This window comes from Bufo bufo, chromosome 8 (genome assembly GCF_905171765.1).
Source record: "Bufo bufo chromosome 8, aBufBuf1.1, whole genome shotgun sequence".
Lineage (NCBI taxonomy): Eukaryota > Metazoa > Chordata > Amphibia > Anura > Bufonidae > Bufo > Bufo bufo.
In genome coordinates this window covers 5515234-5532322 of record NC_053396.1, presented here as the reverse complement: position 1 = coordinate 5532322, position 17089 = coordinate 5515234, and the positions used below count along the sequence as shown (strand labels likewise).

Sequence of the window (17089 nt, the reverse complement as noted above, 5' to 3'; positions counted from 1 at the left end):
GGCAACGTCTACATCACAGGGATAATTCTGATCCATGTCTCGGAGGGACATCCCAAAGTCATGAGGAGTCAACAGGAATATGCGCAAGTTACGTGCACGGTGAGGAGAAGTCATGCTGATGTCTGATGAGGTGACACATGGGACAAGGACACTGAAAGTCCATCACATTCAGACAACCACTCACAGAATCATACCCCCAAATATCATCGGCATCACAGACAGGGCCGGCATTTTATGGAGTCTTCTTCTTCCGTCTCAGTGTAGGGTACATGGACGCAGGACAAGGCCTCCCAGGCTGCGGTTGGTCTACCTGAGATCAGTGCCCATAGGGGACTTTAGGAGACACCACCAACAGTTAAATCCCCTCTCTAGACTCTGAAGGACTTCCCAAGAGGCCTCCAAAGGGCTGGTGGTCATACCGACCATTAGGACTTCCAGGCTCAGGTGCCAGAGACAGTAAAGCTGGCCACACACCTTCGATGAATGTCAACCAAATGCTCGTTTGACCCTTCCATACACATGCATGCTTCACCGTCAAGTGTGCATGTGTTTTCAATCGGGAGAGGGGAACAAGTCGCTGCCAGATACTTCTGCCAGCGCCTTATCTTCCACGAACCAGGTCAGGTATTCAAAGTCAATGTGCCGACCCTCCTTTCTCTCATCTTATGATGCTGACATTAATCTATGTCCAGCTCAAGGATGGTGGTGGAGACCCGGTTAAGGTTCACGGATGGCTTGTCACCATGTAGGACATAATGTTGGAGGAAGAAACCAGGAATGGATTATGTGGGCTCCATGCCAGGTTTTTCCCCCCATGATGGAGAACTCATCGTGTGGATCCAGGGGTAACATCCTGGAGATCACTTGTTACACGGCTCAAAGACCGCCTGGATCTTCTCAAGCATCGAGGTTCTTGGAGGGGCAACATCATGATGCAGGTCCCCCGGTAAACTCCATGTTAAAATGTCCAGAAAGGGTTAGGGTTAGTAATGGAAAGAACCAGTGACGAGACCCCCAGTAATTCACTGTGAGGGGCCACCAACGAGCCTCCACAGATGTGCCCTGCTCCATGTAAAACTATGGGGCACCTGCATATGCCCCAATGGGGTCTCCTTCCCAGGACAGACTTTGGTCTGATTGGTACCTTTTGGTCTCTTGAAGGTGACGGTGACGTAGGCCGGCGTTGGTTCAGGGCGAAGGAGGACCTTGGAGGACTCTTAAATATGGAGAAATCAGATACGATTATTGCGCTATGCTAATCACTAGGGGCGCGTCCACATCACGTAACACAACACGCCTATCTGTCGGGCTCCTGCGGGGTCACGATACCTGTTTTCGGGCGTTTCTTGGCGGGCGATGATGGCTCTCTGTGGATCGGCGGGTTAGCTGTGTGTTATAAATGCAGTAAGTCAAAGATGGTGGAGCCTCAGGGAGCATCTACAGGTGACAGATCTATACACTGATAGGGGATTTGCAGTCCTATGTAAATAAGAATGAATCATTGTTTTACAGCCATGGCTTCTGCTTGCTGTTTGTGAATACAGACCTGTCCTGATAATGTCCTGCTGCACTCTGATTTCTGCTCCTGTGTGAATGGGACACGCAAGTAGTGAATGTTTCCATTCACTGGCAGCAAGCAGAGAACTTTTCATACAATGATTACAACTTGATTAGATAACGCCCTTTAATTTCTGGACCATGATGCTTTGCAATATCATCTAAGAAAGACACAACTCCCTTCTGGGAGCTGACAACCATTCTGTGCACATTTCTGTCTCAGGGCTGGAGTTGTCAGTCCAGCTGTCAGTGACAGTGGGTGGCTTCGGCTGCCTGATGGCTGAAGCTTTGGAGTCAGCATGCTGGGAGTAGTAGTTTTTCCAATGGCTGGAGAGCTACAGGTTGCGGACTACCTGTTCAACGTATAAAAATGTCTGCAAAAAACCGAAGCGACCGGGCTGCGGCGTCTATTAATTAGCATTAGTGACAGGGCCAGACGTAATCTACTGGTCTGACAGCCGAGGGGTTAAGAGAGTCGTGGGCACCGCTTGTAACGTGGCACCGGGATAATTTCGACTATAAAGCGTTCGCCTCTGAACATCCATAGAACCTGGGGCTACTGAATTCCGTAGGACAGGTGGCGGTAGCTCGGGGCAATAGTCCTGTTACCATGGTGACAGTGCCCCCCAACCCTGCACTGTCTGATGCAGCGTTTGATCAGTCGTGATGAGAGAGAATGAGAGATGGGCAGCGAGCGCTTGTCAGGCGATTGCCACTCGTGTCCGTCATGCAATCGTTTTTACTAATATCCTATGCAATAGACTAGAAATTGCTCAAGTGGCTGCGGCTCCATCACCGATATGGGGAACGGAAGTGCCAGTCCTCCCATATGGAACATCATCTGCGGTGCTGGGGGCACCATCCAGAAGAGGTCGACACCAGTGTGTCCCCCTCTAGAGACCAGTCCATAGATTACTATGGGCAATCTGATGCTGGGATGCCCAGTCTTGAATGGAGCTCAGGATTTTCTGATACAGATCTCCGAATCCTCAGCAAGGACCTAGAGTGAAATGATAAAAATCGCAGCTGCCTGCAGTCACCACTAGAGGGAGCCGAAGAGCTTCCTGCAGATACATTGACACCAGTGTGCAGTGCGCTCCCCCTAGTGGCGGCTGCTTTACATTGCCCGTTCTGTATTATGCAAGATGTAAATCCGTTCCTAGAAGTTCTGGGAGCTGCTGTGCAGTCACTTGTCTAATACACGAGCCTCTGTCTACACCTGACAGACAGCGCTGGCTTCGTGGAGCCGCACGTCTGCCGTGACTTTACTGCTTTTCCTTTTCTGGAGGATTTGCTCTAATCGTATGTCTAAATATAATCTTCAAGGCTGGAGAGTTTTATTTAACGCCATCCTTGCCAGGCAATGTCTCCCTAGTGATATCTAATTGGCATTCGCTACAGTATAGCAAAGCCTCAGATTAAATGTATCTATAGGTCTTTACTGACTTTACAGGGGTCATATGTAGGGGGTGAATATTTAAAGGCTATAGACATCTGGGGGCAATTTCTTTCTTTATGGTTTCGATTTACTCATTTTGGATTAAAAATACATTTTTAATTGGTCTTTATTAAAAATGTTCAGCCGTTTCTGAGTTACAGGGGTTAAAAAATCAATCTGTTTGCAAGCTGTCCCTTTCTGTTTTCTTTGAATCCCATCATCTAACGGCTCATGTGTAGCTCTATCTCCTGACTCCTGACTCCATAAACACATCAGTTTGATAAAAATTGAGCTATAATGAGTGTTTATGAGGTCAGGAAATCAGAGATACACATGAGCTGTTAGATGACGGTATTACAAGAAAACAGAAACTGACAGCTTACACACAGACTTTTTAACCCCTGTGTCTTAGAAATGGCTGAACATTTTTAATAAAGGCCAACTGAAAAAAATATTTTTAGCCCAAAATAAGTAAAATGCAATAATAAGAAATACCACTGAAGGTGTCCGTATTCTTTAAAGAAGTTGTCAGATCTATGGCTGGTTCCTATCTCTCCGCTGTCCTTCCTTGTAACACACCGCATAGGACTGTCACCGCCATATGGGACAGTTGTATATTAGCCAGGGACGTACCTCGTATTCTTTCTGGATGTTCCTGACGCTGTAGCTTAGGTTCTAGCAATGGAGGAGTCGGAGAAATCCAGGGTGCTTCAAACAAACAGATTAGACCATGAGATCTACGGCTTTTCCAGAAGGACAGAGAGCGGCGTGGCCTCCTAGAACTAGCCGAGAGCGGGGGTGAAAGAGCAGCGAGCGGCTGACAGAATTACAGAGGGCAATGCATGTTAGGTGCATATTCTTCTGCTCTAGAGGGTTATTAAAAAATGGGGGTCTGTAGCAGTCCGCATACTCGCTATCAGAGCCCCAATAATAATTTTATAATATATTGTTATAAGGGTCGTAGATACAGAGCTCCAAACCTTCTGCTTCTCTTCACACAAATAGATAATTGATATAATTCAGCCACCACTAGGGGGAGCTCAGTACGTACAGAATATACAGCCACCACTAGAGGGAGCTCACTACATACAGATTATACAGCCACCACTAGAGGGAGCTCACTACATACAGATTATACAGCCACCACTAGAGGGAGCTCACTACATACAGATTATACAGCCGCCACTAGAGGGAGCTCACTACATACAGATTATACAGCCACCACTAGGGGTAGCTCACTACATACAGATTATACAGCCACCACTAGAGGGAGCTCACTATATACAGATTATACAGCCACCACTAGAGGGAGCTCACTACATACAGATTATACAGCCACCACTAGGGGGAGCTCACTACCTACAGATAATACAGCCTCCACTAGAGGGAGCTCACTACATACAGATTATACAGCTACCACTAGAGGGAGCTTACTACATACAGATTATACAGCCACCACTAGAGGGAGCTCACTACATACAGATTATACAGCCACCACTAGAGGGAGCTCACTACATACAGATTATACAGCCACCACTAGAGGGAGCTCACTACATACAGATTATACAGCCACCACTAGGGGGAGCTCACTACCTACAGATAATACAGCCTCCACTAGAGGGAGCTCACTACATACAGATTATACAGCCACCACTAGAGGGAGCTCACTGCATACAGATTATACAGCCACCACTAGAGGGAGCTCACTACATACAGATTATACAGCCACCACTAGAGGGAGCTCACTACATACAGATTATACAGCCACCACTATGTGGAGCTCACTACATACAGATTATACAGCCACCAATAGGGAGAGCTCACTACATACAGATTATACAGCCACCACTACAGGGAGCTAACTACATACAGATTATACAGCCACCACTAGAGGGAGATCACTACATACAGATTATACAGCCACCACTAGGTGGAGCTCACTGCATACTGATTATACAGCCACCACTAGGGGGAGCTCACTACATACAGATTATACAGCCACCACTAGAGCGAGCTCACTACATACAGATTATACAGCCACCACTAGAGGGAGCTCACTACATACAGATTATAGAGTCACCACTAGAGGGAGCTCACTACATACAGATTATACAGCCACTACTAGAGGGAGCTCACTGCATGCAGATTATAGAGTCACCACTAGGGGGAGCTCATTATATACAGATTATAGAGCCACCACTAGAGGGAGCTCACTACATACAGATTATACAGCCACCACTAGAGGGAGCTCACTACATACAGATTATACAGTCACCACTAGGGGGAGCTCACTACATACAGATTATACAGACACCACTAGGGGGAGCTCACTACATACAGATTATACAGTCACCACTAGAGGGAGCTCACTATATACAGATTATAGAGCCACCACTAGAGGGAGCTCACTACATACAGGTTATACAGTCACCACTAGACGGAGCTCACTACATACAGATTATACAGTCACCACTAGAGGGAGCTCACTACATACAGATTATACAGCTACCACTAGAGGGAGCTCATTGCAAGGATTAATACAGCTAGGGTAGAATACAATGGCAGCTGTTAAAATCTGTATGCAGTGAGCTCCCCCAAGTGGTGGCTACAGGCAAACATGGACTGTGTGACGGGAAGCAGATCAGGGCCGGGCTCACTCATGGGCATGGTCAGTCTCTATGGCAAGTAAACTCATGTTAGCAAATTGTAGAAAAGCAATACCACTTGGGGTCCAGGAGTTGGGATCCCCCTTAACTACGAAAGTGAAGAGCTATGGGGCTTTGTAAAGTGCCCTACATCCATAGTAACTAGCAAAGTATTTGGGGGGCCGGTAATCTCCTCTTTGTCGATTTCCACGGTGTTCAGTGGTCTGTGAGCTCTACAAGCTGCGGCCTATCTAAGGCAGTGGAGTCCACTATAGCGGGGGCCAGAACCTACCTTCTATATGGTGGTGGTGGTATGTCCTGGAGGGAGGGGAGCCCACCTGGAGGGGGGCCGCAACAGAGGAGCTTGTGTGCACTGGCAACAGGAGAATCTCGGGTTAGGGTTAAAGGGGAATCCACTTTAACACTAGACAGACTGGTGTAAAGGAGACCTCTGCCTGAAACAGACTGCTGCAAACTCTGAAACACACCGCTGCTCTTATTACACAGGGAAACCATCAGCAATGTGCGGTCACTGGCCGCCGGTCTGGTGTGTTGCTGAGTCTTTGACAGGTTGTTTCAGGCACAGGGTCTTAGATATTGCAAAAGTTTAGCCTGTAGTGCGCACGCCGTGGCCTTGAAATGACATACACTTTCTAACAGATTCAACTTTTTCAAGATCTCTGCTATCAGTGAATGAAAAATCTTGCTTACTTTCACAGACTGCAGAGCCATCCTGACCCATGGCTGTCCTTACCTGCAGTGAAACATTGCGACAGCCTCCGCAGCTGTGCGAGTCAGGTGCGATAGGTTTCCAGCCTCTGCATGTGAATAATCAATGCCTCCAATCAACAACAAGCAGAGATCTTGAAAATGGTGACAAACTTACGCACAAGGTCTATTAGAGATTATCGGGACTTATCATTACGGAACTACAATCGCTCCACTAGCAATCACCTTCACAGGCACGAGAACTACGGGTCTACTCTACATCTCGCCCCCGTCGGCTGGGTGGTACCTGCGTCCTCTTCCGTGTCTTCCAGGCTGGCGCCAGGCGATGACGGCTGCAGGACGGGATCCTCTGATGTCATCATAGATCAAAGAAACAGACCGTCAGACCAAATACTTAAAGGGGAAACGTCTACTTTGGCTTCTAGGCAGAGGTACTACTCCCATCATCTACAAATGAATGCAGAATTGGGGGGGGTCATGTATCAATGTGTTACAACGTCTTGGTAAAAAGCAGAGGTATTTGTGGCGTTTATTAAAGCTATGTCTGTCCCTTTATAAATTTGACGCAGCTTGAGCAGGGAGTAGAGACAGGGAAGGAGCCAAAATGGTCCAATCTGTTCAATGCGTGTTCCGTATTTCTAGGCAAATAACCGGCTGGATCAGCAGATCACGCCCTATTAGGCCTTGACTATTTGGTTGGTTGGTGGAGTTCCCCTTTAGGCTGCAGCCTGCTCCCCCCCCCCGCTGATTACACAATCCCTGCTTTCTGCCGCGGCGGATGAGTGCGGGATTTGTGCCGGCGCCGGCTCCTTCACCCGCTGATGAATTGCTTTGTAATTCACTCGTGCGCAGACAGGACGTGTAATAGAACAGCAGCGGCGCGACCGCCTGCAGATTTATAGCGTTTTAATACCCGGGAAAAGGGCTCGGATAAATCGCAATTCCCCAACCAAAATTCTGGGTGCAGTCTGGAGCACCCCAGGTTTTAGGGGGGTAATTTTAACCCTTAGCCCCATCTAGTTTTTCACATGCCTAGAAGGAAGGGTAGGTACCTATAGGTGGCGCTAGAGAGGCGATTCTGGAGGAGAGCTAATTGGCGTATGTGTCCCATAAAGCATTGCCTGTAAGAATCCCTCCACCGGCTCGATCTCCTCTGGAGTGTACAGGAAACCATCAGCAGGTAGGCCACGGCCACGCGTTTAATTATGACATTATGTAGCCTCATATTCTGTATCGGGTCAGGGGTGGACCCTAGTGCATGTCCTGGACACCCTCCCAGCTTCCAGGAACGCAGTAGCAGCAGGTCTGGGCCATCGACTTGCTATGGAGAGGGGAGGGGGAGGGAGTGACATTTGCTCTACGGTAAGTCACCAACCTGCGGCAGTGATGGACACGAGGGTTGTGGGAGAAGTTTTTGGGTCGGTTGCACGCGCTTGTCTGGCTGTGGTGACCTCGGGCCTCGCAGTGTCTGACACTAGTGAGACACAAAGACAAAATGTCCATTCACCACGTGTTACCAATGTCTGCACAGCTCCTCATCCTGGCGCCTGGAGGGTCTGCAATCCTCGCCGCCTCCGGTTTAGCCATTGTATGCTTTACATGTGTGTGGATACGCAGAGCACATCAGGTCTCCTACTCCGATCACATCCGAAGCTGCTGACCTCTGCTAGTTCCTATTGTTGGTGCACTGCCTTGTGAAATCCGTGATGCACTGAGCTCGTATGTATTAGGGGTTTGTCTGCCAGCATGGATCCGAGTGCAGCTCTGGATGTGACAGGAGTAGACACAGATGGAAAGTAGAGCTAGGCTTGGAAGATCTTAAAGGAAAGGTTCATCCTTAAACAACTGCTGACAGGTTATCACTGGGGGGGAAAGTCTGTGTCCTGTGACCCCTGCGGATCAAAAATTTCCATGACGCCCCATAGTCTTGAGGTCTCCCAGTCACTTCAGTAAGGGCTGATAACAGGGAATAATAGCTGCATTCACCTGCACAGAATAAAGTAGAGAAGACGACAGGACGTGTAAGATTTATACACCTGCACGTCCTTCATGCCGCCATGAGGTGGCGCTGCTGACACACAAGGTCTCGGTTGCAGTAAATTAAACATTGAGCTTCAGGTACTTTTTTAAAATACCCCAAAAAAAAATGATATTCATTGTATACAAAAGGGATATTTCCCCAAATTCTGAGTCTCTACGGGGACCACGCACACACATCCACGACTGAGAGGGCACGCCACAACGTACTATGAGGATGCAGGGAGGGGAGATGGGGGGGATGCAGGTGGAGAGGACAAAAGACAGGAATACGAGGGGTCTACTCACTGCCCGAGGAACCGGACGCTGCACCTAGAAGGGAAAAATAAGCCGTTAGTCGGGGGCTGCTCGACCTCCGAAGACTGAACCGAACGGCGACAACTTTCCCACATATAAAACTGGAACAAAGTTCTGGTTAATTGTATAAAACGCATCTGAGCACAGTCCATTCACTGGCAGCAGGCAGAGATTTTGAAAATTGATGGAAACAAAGTATATTAGAAGGCAGGAGACATGTAAATACAAACTGATACATTGTATAATGATGGGCGGAGCATGACCAAATGAAAGAATGCCCAGGAGGATCCTTGTGTCAGCCCCGCCCCCGCAGAGCCTGCACGAGGTATAGCGCAATGTATCGGGGATGGGCAGATGCTTCCCCCCCGCTCACTGCAGTTATAATCTGATGCATTAATGGTCGGCGGCGTTACTATGGTTACACCATGTGCGCTGCGCCTCAACCCCCCACCCCCATCAACCACTAGAAAGGTGAATACATAGAATTCTGTAACTTTCTAACTTTGTGCTACTATTCATCATCACCAACATCTCTGCTTGCTGCCAGTGAATTGAAACATTCTTTATATTCAGAGACGTAAAAATAAGACCTAACACTTCGCACTGCCGAGGGTTTGTTACAGTTGTATCCAGTCTAGAACATGTGCTGCAGACTATCAGGACAGGGAGAGAGATGTGCACTGCTGTGGGGATTGTCTACACTGGACGCAACTGTAACAAACCCTCAGCTGGGACAATGACATGGGATGCAAGTTTGGGGCGGAGCCTGTAACTAATCTACATGGTTTGTCGCAGCTTTCACCTTACGCACTGGAAAGAGATAGCAGCCTCTGCATGTAATTGAACTGCCCCCATTCACTGACAGCAAGCAGAGAACTTGAAAATGGTGAAGAATTGATAAAATATGACGACATTCTAGCTCAAATTGCGCAAAAAAAACTTTTGTCCATGATGTGCGCCAGATCTATTGATAGGTATGCGTTTTAGACACTTTTTACGCCTCACCGGACAGTTTTTGAAAAAGAGGAGGCGTAAAATGCACCGTTATTTTGGAGCAAAATATTGGTGTGAAGGTAAAAAAAAAAAGCGAGAGATGGTGAAAGAAAGAGAAAGGGGTCCTGCAAGATGCGCCAAATGCACAAACCGCAGTGATATGCGGTATTTGGCGCGTTGCAGTAATGATATATCCCCTGAAAGTCCCAGAATTTTTCGTTGTGCTGGGCAGAGCGGAGGAGAACAAGAATGTGCGCTACACCCGGCCTTGTCAGCGCCTTTGAAGGGATACGGAGTGCTGACAAGCGTGTTCTCTTTGAAATCCTCCTTCTCGCCTCGTCCCGGTGACACCCGAGTCACTGCGCGCTCGCCGCTTTGATCAATTTAAAGTGCAGATGTGAAAGCGGAGGGGGGGGGGGGGGGGCTGGACTGTCTCCCTGGAAAACTCTGAGAACACAGGACCCAGGAGCGAACAGACTCGGATGATCCGACCGTCTAGTGGCGCAAAGATGGCGCCATAGAACGTAACTGTCTACACTGGTCAGTGGGCAGGTGGGAGAAGGGACCATCTATAGTTGCCATAAAGGCTGTACATCTTTAGATAAGCATGGCCACTATATTTGCAGACCCTGTCCAAAGGTTATGTCCACCATTGCGCTGTGTAATACCACACACAACCTGTGGGCCAGGGTGGCGCTGTTCCAGGAGGAAAGCAGACAGGTGTTTGTAATCCTGTAGGCCCCTTTAAGGAGGCGAGCTCCAGTCAGTCTCTTGAAGCAGGAGGATTTTACTTACATGAGTTTGGAGATCCATGAGGCAGAGGTGTGTAGGAACCCGCTCGCCAGGATCGGTTGCGGAAGCTCTTCTTGCACCTGCCGCAGTCTTGCCCGGTGGTGTTGTGCTCACATTCGCACTGAAGAGCCCCTTCTCGGAAGTTGCATGCGTTGGAATGAAGGTTACATTTACACCTGTGGGCAGAGAACAGTCATGTGAAGATTGGCTGATGTTAAAGGGATACCTGCGCTCCAGGGATCACAACATGCACGCATAAAATGTCTCCTGCAGGACCGGCCCTTTAAGACTAGTGCCTAGTGTGTGAGACAGTTGCACCATATGATTTGGCAACAGCTGCCACTAGAGGGAGCTCACTACATACAGATTATACAGTCGCCACTAGGGGGAGCTCACTACATACAGATTATACAGCCACCACTAGGGGGAGCTCACTACATACAGATTATACAGTCGCCACTAGGGGGAGCTCACTACATAACGATTATACAGTCACCACTAGGGGGAGCTCACTACATACAGATTATACAGCCACCACTAGAGGGAGCTCACTACATACAGGTTATACAGTCACCACTAGAGGGAGCTCACTACATACAGATTATACAGTCACCACTAGAGGGAGCTCACTACATACAGATTATACAGCCACCACTAGAGGGAGCTCACTACATACAGATTATACAGCCACCACTAGAGGGAGCTCACTACATACAGATCATACAGCCACCACTAGAAGGAGCTCACTACATACAGATTATACAGCCACCACTAGAGGGAGCTCACTACATACAGATTATACAGCCACCACTAGAGGGAGCTCACTACATACAGAATATACAGCCACCACTAGAGGGAGCTCACTACATACAGATTATACAGCCACCACTAGAGGGAGCTCACTACATACAGATTATACAGCCACCACTAGAGGGAGCTCACTACATACAGATTATACAGCCACTACTAGAGGGAGCTCACTACATACAGATTATACAGCCACCACTAGAGGGAGCTCACTACATACAGGTTATACAGTCACCACTAGAGGGAGCTCACTACATACAGATTATACAGTCACCACTAGAGGGAGCTCACTACATACAGATTATACAGCCACCACTAGAGGGAGCTCACTACATACAGATTATACAGCCACCACTAAAGGGAGCTCACTACATACAGGTTATACAGTCACCACTAGAGGGAGCTCACTACATACAGATTATACAGTCACCACTAGAGGGAGCTCACTACATACAGATTATACAGCCACCACTAGAGGGAGCTCACTACATACAGATTATACAGCCACCACTAGAGGGAGCTCACTACATACAGATTATACAGCCACCACTAGAGGGAGCTCACTACATACAGATTATACAGCCACCACTAGAGGGAGCTCCCTGCATACAGATTATACAGCCACCACTAGAGGAAGCTCACTACATACAGATTATACAGTCACCACTAGGGGGAGCTCACTACATACAGATTATACAGCCACCACTAAAGGGAGCTCACTACATACAGATTATACAGCCACCACTAGAGGGAGCTCACTACATACATATTATACAGTTACAGTAGGCAGCGGGCCCCTACATCTGGGGCCCCCATAGGCTCCAGGCATAGGCATCCGCACACACCTACATTTGCATATCGCTTTTTCATGTGTACCGTGTCCTCCCAGCAGGTGGCAACACATGACGTCACTTTGGTTGTGGCCCCAGGAGCTGTGGCTCTAACAAGGAGCCTGGGCCAAGGTCTGGATAGCAGCGCGTCCTGCGTACACAGAGCCGCTCGTCTCTGCCAAGGATCCTTTGAAATCTCATCCAAATGATATATTAACGAGGGGTTAGGGAGACGGCGCAGGAATTACTAATTTCTGTTTGATCAGCCATGACAGCTCCCCGAGCTCAGATGTAAATTTTATAAGATTTGCTGGGGGTCGGCGATCAACTGGTTAAAGGTACGAGGAACCCCCAGCCCATGAGAAGTTACCAGGATGATGGGGGTAGTGGCATCATGTCAGGAGAGGAATGGAGACCTGTCAGAAATATACGGAGCAGGGTCCTCAGCAGGACAAAGTATTTCAGGATTTCATGGGTGTGCTGATCTTGATGGAAAGAGTAGGGTGCACAGAGTGCCCCACAGCCCCAGCAAAGGAGTGTTCTAATTTTGGAGACGTCCACGGCAGCGCAGAGTATTTCAGGAGAGGAGTTAATACAGGAGATTTCCTCCATCTGTCAGTCATGTCGCCATTGCCCGATATGTGCTGTCGGGTGTTAAGAATGCGGCGCAGGACGGGGATCAGCAGTTTATATATATATATATACACCCCCCCCTCTCCGATCCAGCGGAGCACAATCTGCATTTCTTTCCTCTTTACTTCCATAGGAGGCACTGAGGATGTGAATTATTTAATGTCCACGGACGGCTGCGTCCTGCACCTGCCACTTTAATCAGGAAGGCTACTATATGACAGGCACATATGTGCACACACCACACCAGGCGCTGACACACATGAGCGAGCACAGGGCATGCTTACTATTCTGTACAAAAAACGCCTCAGGACACCATCCTTAAAGAGGACACCACTGTGTGCATGAAAATAAGCCCTGAAAGGTGAGCTCCATACCCGGCCTGTACTGCCTGCAATATATGTAATCATATACATGATAGAGCCTCTCCTCTGTCCAGGGGGACAGCTGGGTCATTAAATGAATGGGTGTCTATGCCTGGGAAAAAATACAGTAATGCTGGAGCAGCTACCAGCCACTAGGGGGAGCTCACAAATTTATGCAGCTCCCATTGAATTTAGGTGGCTGTATAATCTGCATGTAGTGAGCTCCCTCTAGTGGTGGCTGTATAATCTGCATATAGTGAGCTCCCTCTAGTGGTGGCTGTATAATCTGTATGTAGTGAGCTCCCTCTAGTGGTGGCTGTATAATCTGTATGTAGTGAGCTCCTTCTAGTGGTGGTTATATAATCTGTATGTAGTGAGCTCCCTCTAGTGGTGACTGTATAATCTGTATGTAGTGAGCTCCCTCTAGTGGTGGCTGTATAATCTGTATGTAGTGAGCTCCCTCTAGTGGTGGCTGTATAATCTGTATGTAGTGAGCTTCCTCTAGTGGTGGCTGTATAATTTGTATGTAGTGAGCTCCCTCTAGTGGTGGCTGTATAATCTGTATGTAGTGAGCTCCCTCTAGCGGTAACTGTATGATCTGTATGTAGTGAGCTCCCTCTAGTGGTGGCTGTATAATCTGTATGTAGTGAGCTCCCTCTAGTGGTGGCTGTATAATCTGTATGCAGTGAGCTCCCCCTAGTGGTAGCTGTATAATCTGTATGTAGTGAGCTCCCTCTAGTGGTGGCTGTATAATCTGTATGTAGTGAGCTCCCTCTAGTGGTGGCTGTATAACCTGTATGTAGTGAGCTCCCTCTAGTGGTGGCTGTATAACCTGTATGTAGTGAGCTCCCCCTAGTGGTGGCTGTATAATCTGAATGCAGTGAATGCCCTCTATTGGTGGCTGTATAATCTGTATGCAGTGATCGCCCTCCAGTGGTGGCTGTATAATCTGTATGCAGTGAGCGCCCTCTAGTGGTGACTGTATAATTTGTATGCAGTGAGCGCTCTCTAGTGGTGGCTGTATAATCTGTATGAAGTGATCGCCCTCCAGTGGTGGCTGTATAATCTGTATGCAGTGATCGCCTCCAGTGGTGGCTGTATAATCTGTATGTAGTGAGCTCCCTCTAGTGGTGGCTGTATAATCTGTATGTAGTGAGCTCCCTCTAGTGGTGGCTGTATAATCTGTATGTAGAGAGCTCCCTCTAGTGGTGGCTGTATAATCTGTAGGTAGTGAGCTCCCTCTAGTGGTGGCTGTATAATCTGTATGTAGTGATCTCCATCTAGTGGTGGCTGTATAATTTGTATGCAGTGAGCGCTCTCTAGTGGTGGCTGTATAATCTGTATGTAGTGAGCTCCCTCTAGTGGTGGCTGTATGATCTGTATATAGTGAGCTCCCTCTAGTGGTGACTGTATAATCTGTATGTAGTGAGCTCCCTCTAGTGGTGGCTGTATAATCTGTATGTAGTGAGCTCCCTCTAGTGGTGGCTGTATAATCTGTATGTAGTGAGCTCCCTCTAGTGGTGGCTGTATAATCTGTATGTAGTGAGCTCCCTCTAGTGGTGGCTGTATAATCTGTATGTAGTGAGCTCCCTCTAGTGGTGGCTGTATAATCTGTATGTAGTGAGCTCCCTCTAGTGGTGGCTGTATTATCTGTATGTAGTGAGCTCCCTCTAGTGGTGGCTGTATAATCTGTATGTAGTGAGCTCCCTCTAGTGGTCACTGTATAATCTGTATGTAGTGAGCTCCCTCTAGTGGTGGCTGTATAATCTGTATATAGTGAGCTCCCTCTAGTGGTGGCTGTATAATCTGTATGTAGTAAAATCCCTCTAGTGGTGGCTGTATAATCTGTATGCAGTGATCGCCCTCTAGTGGTGGTTGTATAATCTGTATGTAGTGAGCTCACTGGCAGGTGGTCTTAATGTTATGGCGGTGTTAGGCTCCTTATGACCTGCAGTCTCTACCGGTGGAACTAGAAGAATCAGCCACCTCTCATGTATACGGCTGTAAGTGGACCTGAGAGACCGTGGTGCGGCTCTTGTATATATCTATATACATTCTGCTGGCAGCGCCTCCTCCCTGCTGCTCCTCCCTGGTGACTCTGCGCTTTGTGTAAGTGTCTGGATCTAAATTTCTCCCCACGCCTGATTAACTCCAATTAGACTCTTTCAGGGCGGCCGGCGGCAGAGCGAGGAACGGGGGGGAAGGCTTCAACCATCTTCTAATACTAATAAGCAAGATAATTATGTAACAATGTAACAGAGCTCTCCTCTTCCTAATCAGCCTGATTCGGGAAAGCTGGGTAACACAACCAATATGGCCGCCACTGCAACTCCCAATCAGCTTTCTAAAACCCTGAATGTCAAATCTACCAACATTTCCAACCTTAAAGGGCTTGTCCAAGATGACAAGAACCTAGATTTCTAAAAAAACAACAATAGCGCCACACCTGTTAATGGGTAGGGTCTGGTACTGCAGCTCATGTGCACTGAGGGGAGTGCAGCCAAGATGCAATCCCACCTTCAACCTGTAGACAGTTGAGGCGCTGTTTCTGGAAGAAAGCGGCAACATCAGATTTACTACTACGGGGCTTAATATGGGTGTCCCCACAAAATAATGACATTCATTCCCCTGCTGAGGGACAACTACCATCCTGTGCCATCATCATACTGTCCCAAGGGGCTGTGAACCAGCTTCACACAGACCCTGAATGGCATAATACTGTTTTATTATGTAGCATTACTGCCTTTGTGTCAGTCCATACTACAGTTGGGGGTTCTATTCATGAGCCTGGAAGTGCCTGGAGAACCCCATATTAAAGGGGATGCTGTGAAAGACAAGAATGCTGTGCAGGTGTCTACTCTTCCTGGCAATGGAAGGGTGTGCTTTCATGATGTAATCGGCGCCCCCCGGGGGGGTTCTCATGTTCCTCGTCTCAGCGTTGCGTTAAGCATTTGCCCGCTATTGATTCCAGGGCTAACAATAACCGCGCTCCGCTGACATCCCGCTATTTTTACTGCTGTAATTAGCCTCCATGTGATGAGTCCTGGACAAAGAGCTGACAATTGGAATGTGGTCCTGAATGGCAGCAATTTACCCCGGATTATCTTCCTGGTTACTGCCGCCCTGGGAGCCCCACCGTCCTCCGAGCGTATGAGCCCCGGCCTAGGGAGGCGCAGAGATGCAGGCATTTATCATAGGAAAATGTCCAGGTGTCCAAAGTTTACAGCACATGGTTTCTGCAAGCCTCAACCTTGTTTCTGACCCCCCTCCAGACTCTTCTGTCTTCTCCAGACTACCATGACCCTCAAGCCAAACCCCTCTGTCACCCCTCCAGACCCCCTGTCCCCTATTCAAGCTCCCCTGTCCCCTCCAGACCCCTCTGCCCATCCTCCAGACTTCCCTGTTCCCCCCTCCAAGCTTCCCTATCGTTCCTCCAGACCCCCTCTAGTTCCCCCTTCAGGCTCATGTCCCCCCTCAGGCTCCCCTGTTCCCTCCCCACAATCCCGTTCCCTCTCCAGACTTTCTCGCCCCCCCTCAAAGCTTCCTGTCCCCTCTCCAGAATTCCTGTCCCTCCTCAACGCTCCCCTGTCCGCTTTCCAGGCTTTCTTGTCCCCTCTTCCAGACTCCCCGTCCCCCCTCTTGGCTCTCTGTCCCCCTCCAAGCTCCCTGCCCCCCCCCCCCCAGGCTCTCTGTTCCCTCTCCAGACTCCCCGTCCCTCCTCCAGGCTCCCCCTCCCCCCTCCAGGCTCCCTTGTCCCCCCTCCAGGCTCACTTGTCCCCCCTCCAGGCTCCCTGTCCCCTCCCAGGCTCCCCGCCCCCCCTCGAAGCTCTCTGTCCCCCTCCCAGGCTCCCCTTCATTTTGATTGTATCTTGACTGCTGCACATTTATGTGACTTTCTATAACTTGGACGGTTTCTAGCCCTGTCCTTTGGATGTTTTCATGTCACTATAATTTGCTAACTAGTGTCCC

At 48.7% G+C, this 17089-nt stretch overlaps 1 protein-coding gene and 1 long non-coding RNA gene across 5 annotated transcripts in view; both read right to left on the bottom strand.

Annotated features, from left to right (window-relative positions):
* The window catches only part of NTNG2 (netrin G2), a 130838-nt gene that overhangs the window by 11023 nt on the left and 102726 nt on the right, over positions 1–17089 (bottom strand). For all 4 annotated transcript variants that reach the window (XM_040405933.1, XM_040405930.1, XM_040405931.1 and 1 more), the window contains 2 exons: positions 10492–10664; positions 8695–8718 (listed from right to left, as the gene is read on the bottom strand). In XM_040405933.1, coding sequence (XP_040261867.1) covers positions 8695–8718; positions 10492–10664 — 197 coding nt within the window. The remainder of the gene's footprint in view (positions 1–8694; positions 8719–10491; positions 10665–17089) is intronic.
* LOC120977808 lies at positions 731–7345 on the bottom strand. The gene is made up of 3 exons (XR_005773967.1): positions 6595–7345; positions 3629–3703; positions 731–1386 (listed from the first exon to the last, which is right to left on the bottom strand). It is a non-coding gene; the product is annotated as an uncharacterized LOC120977808 (long non-coding RNA).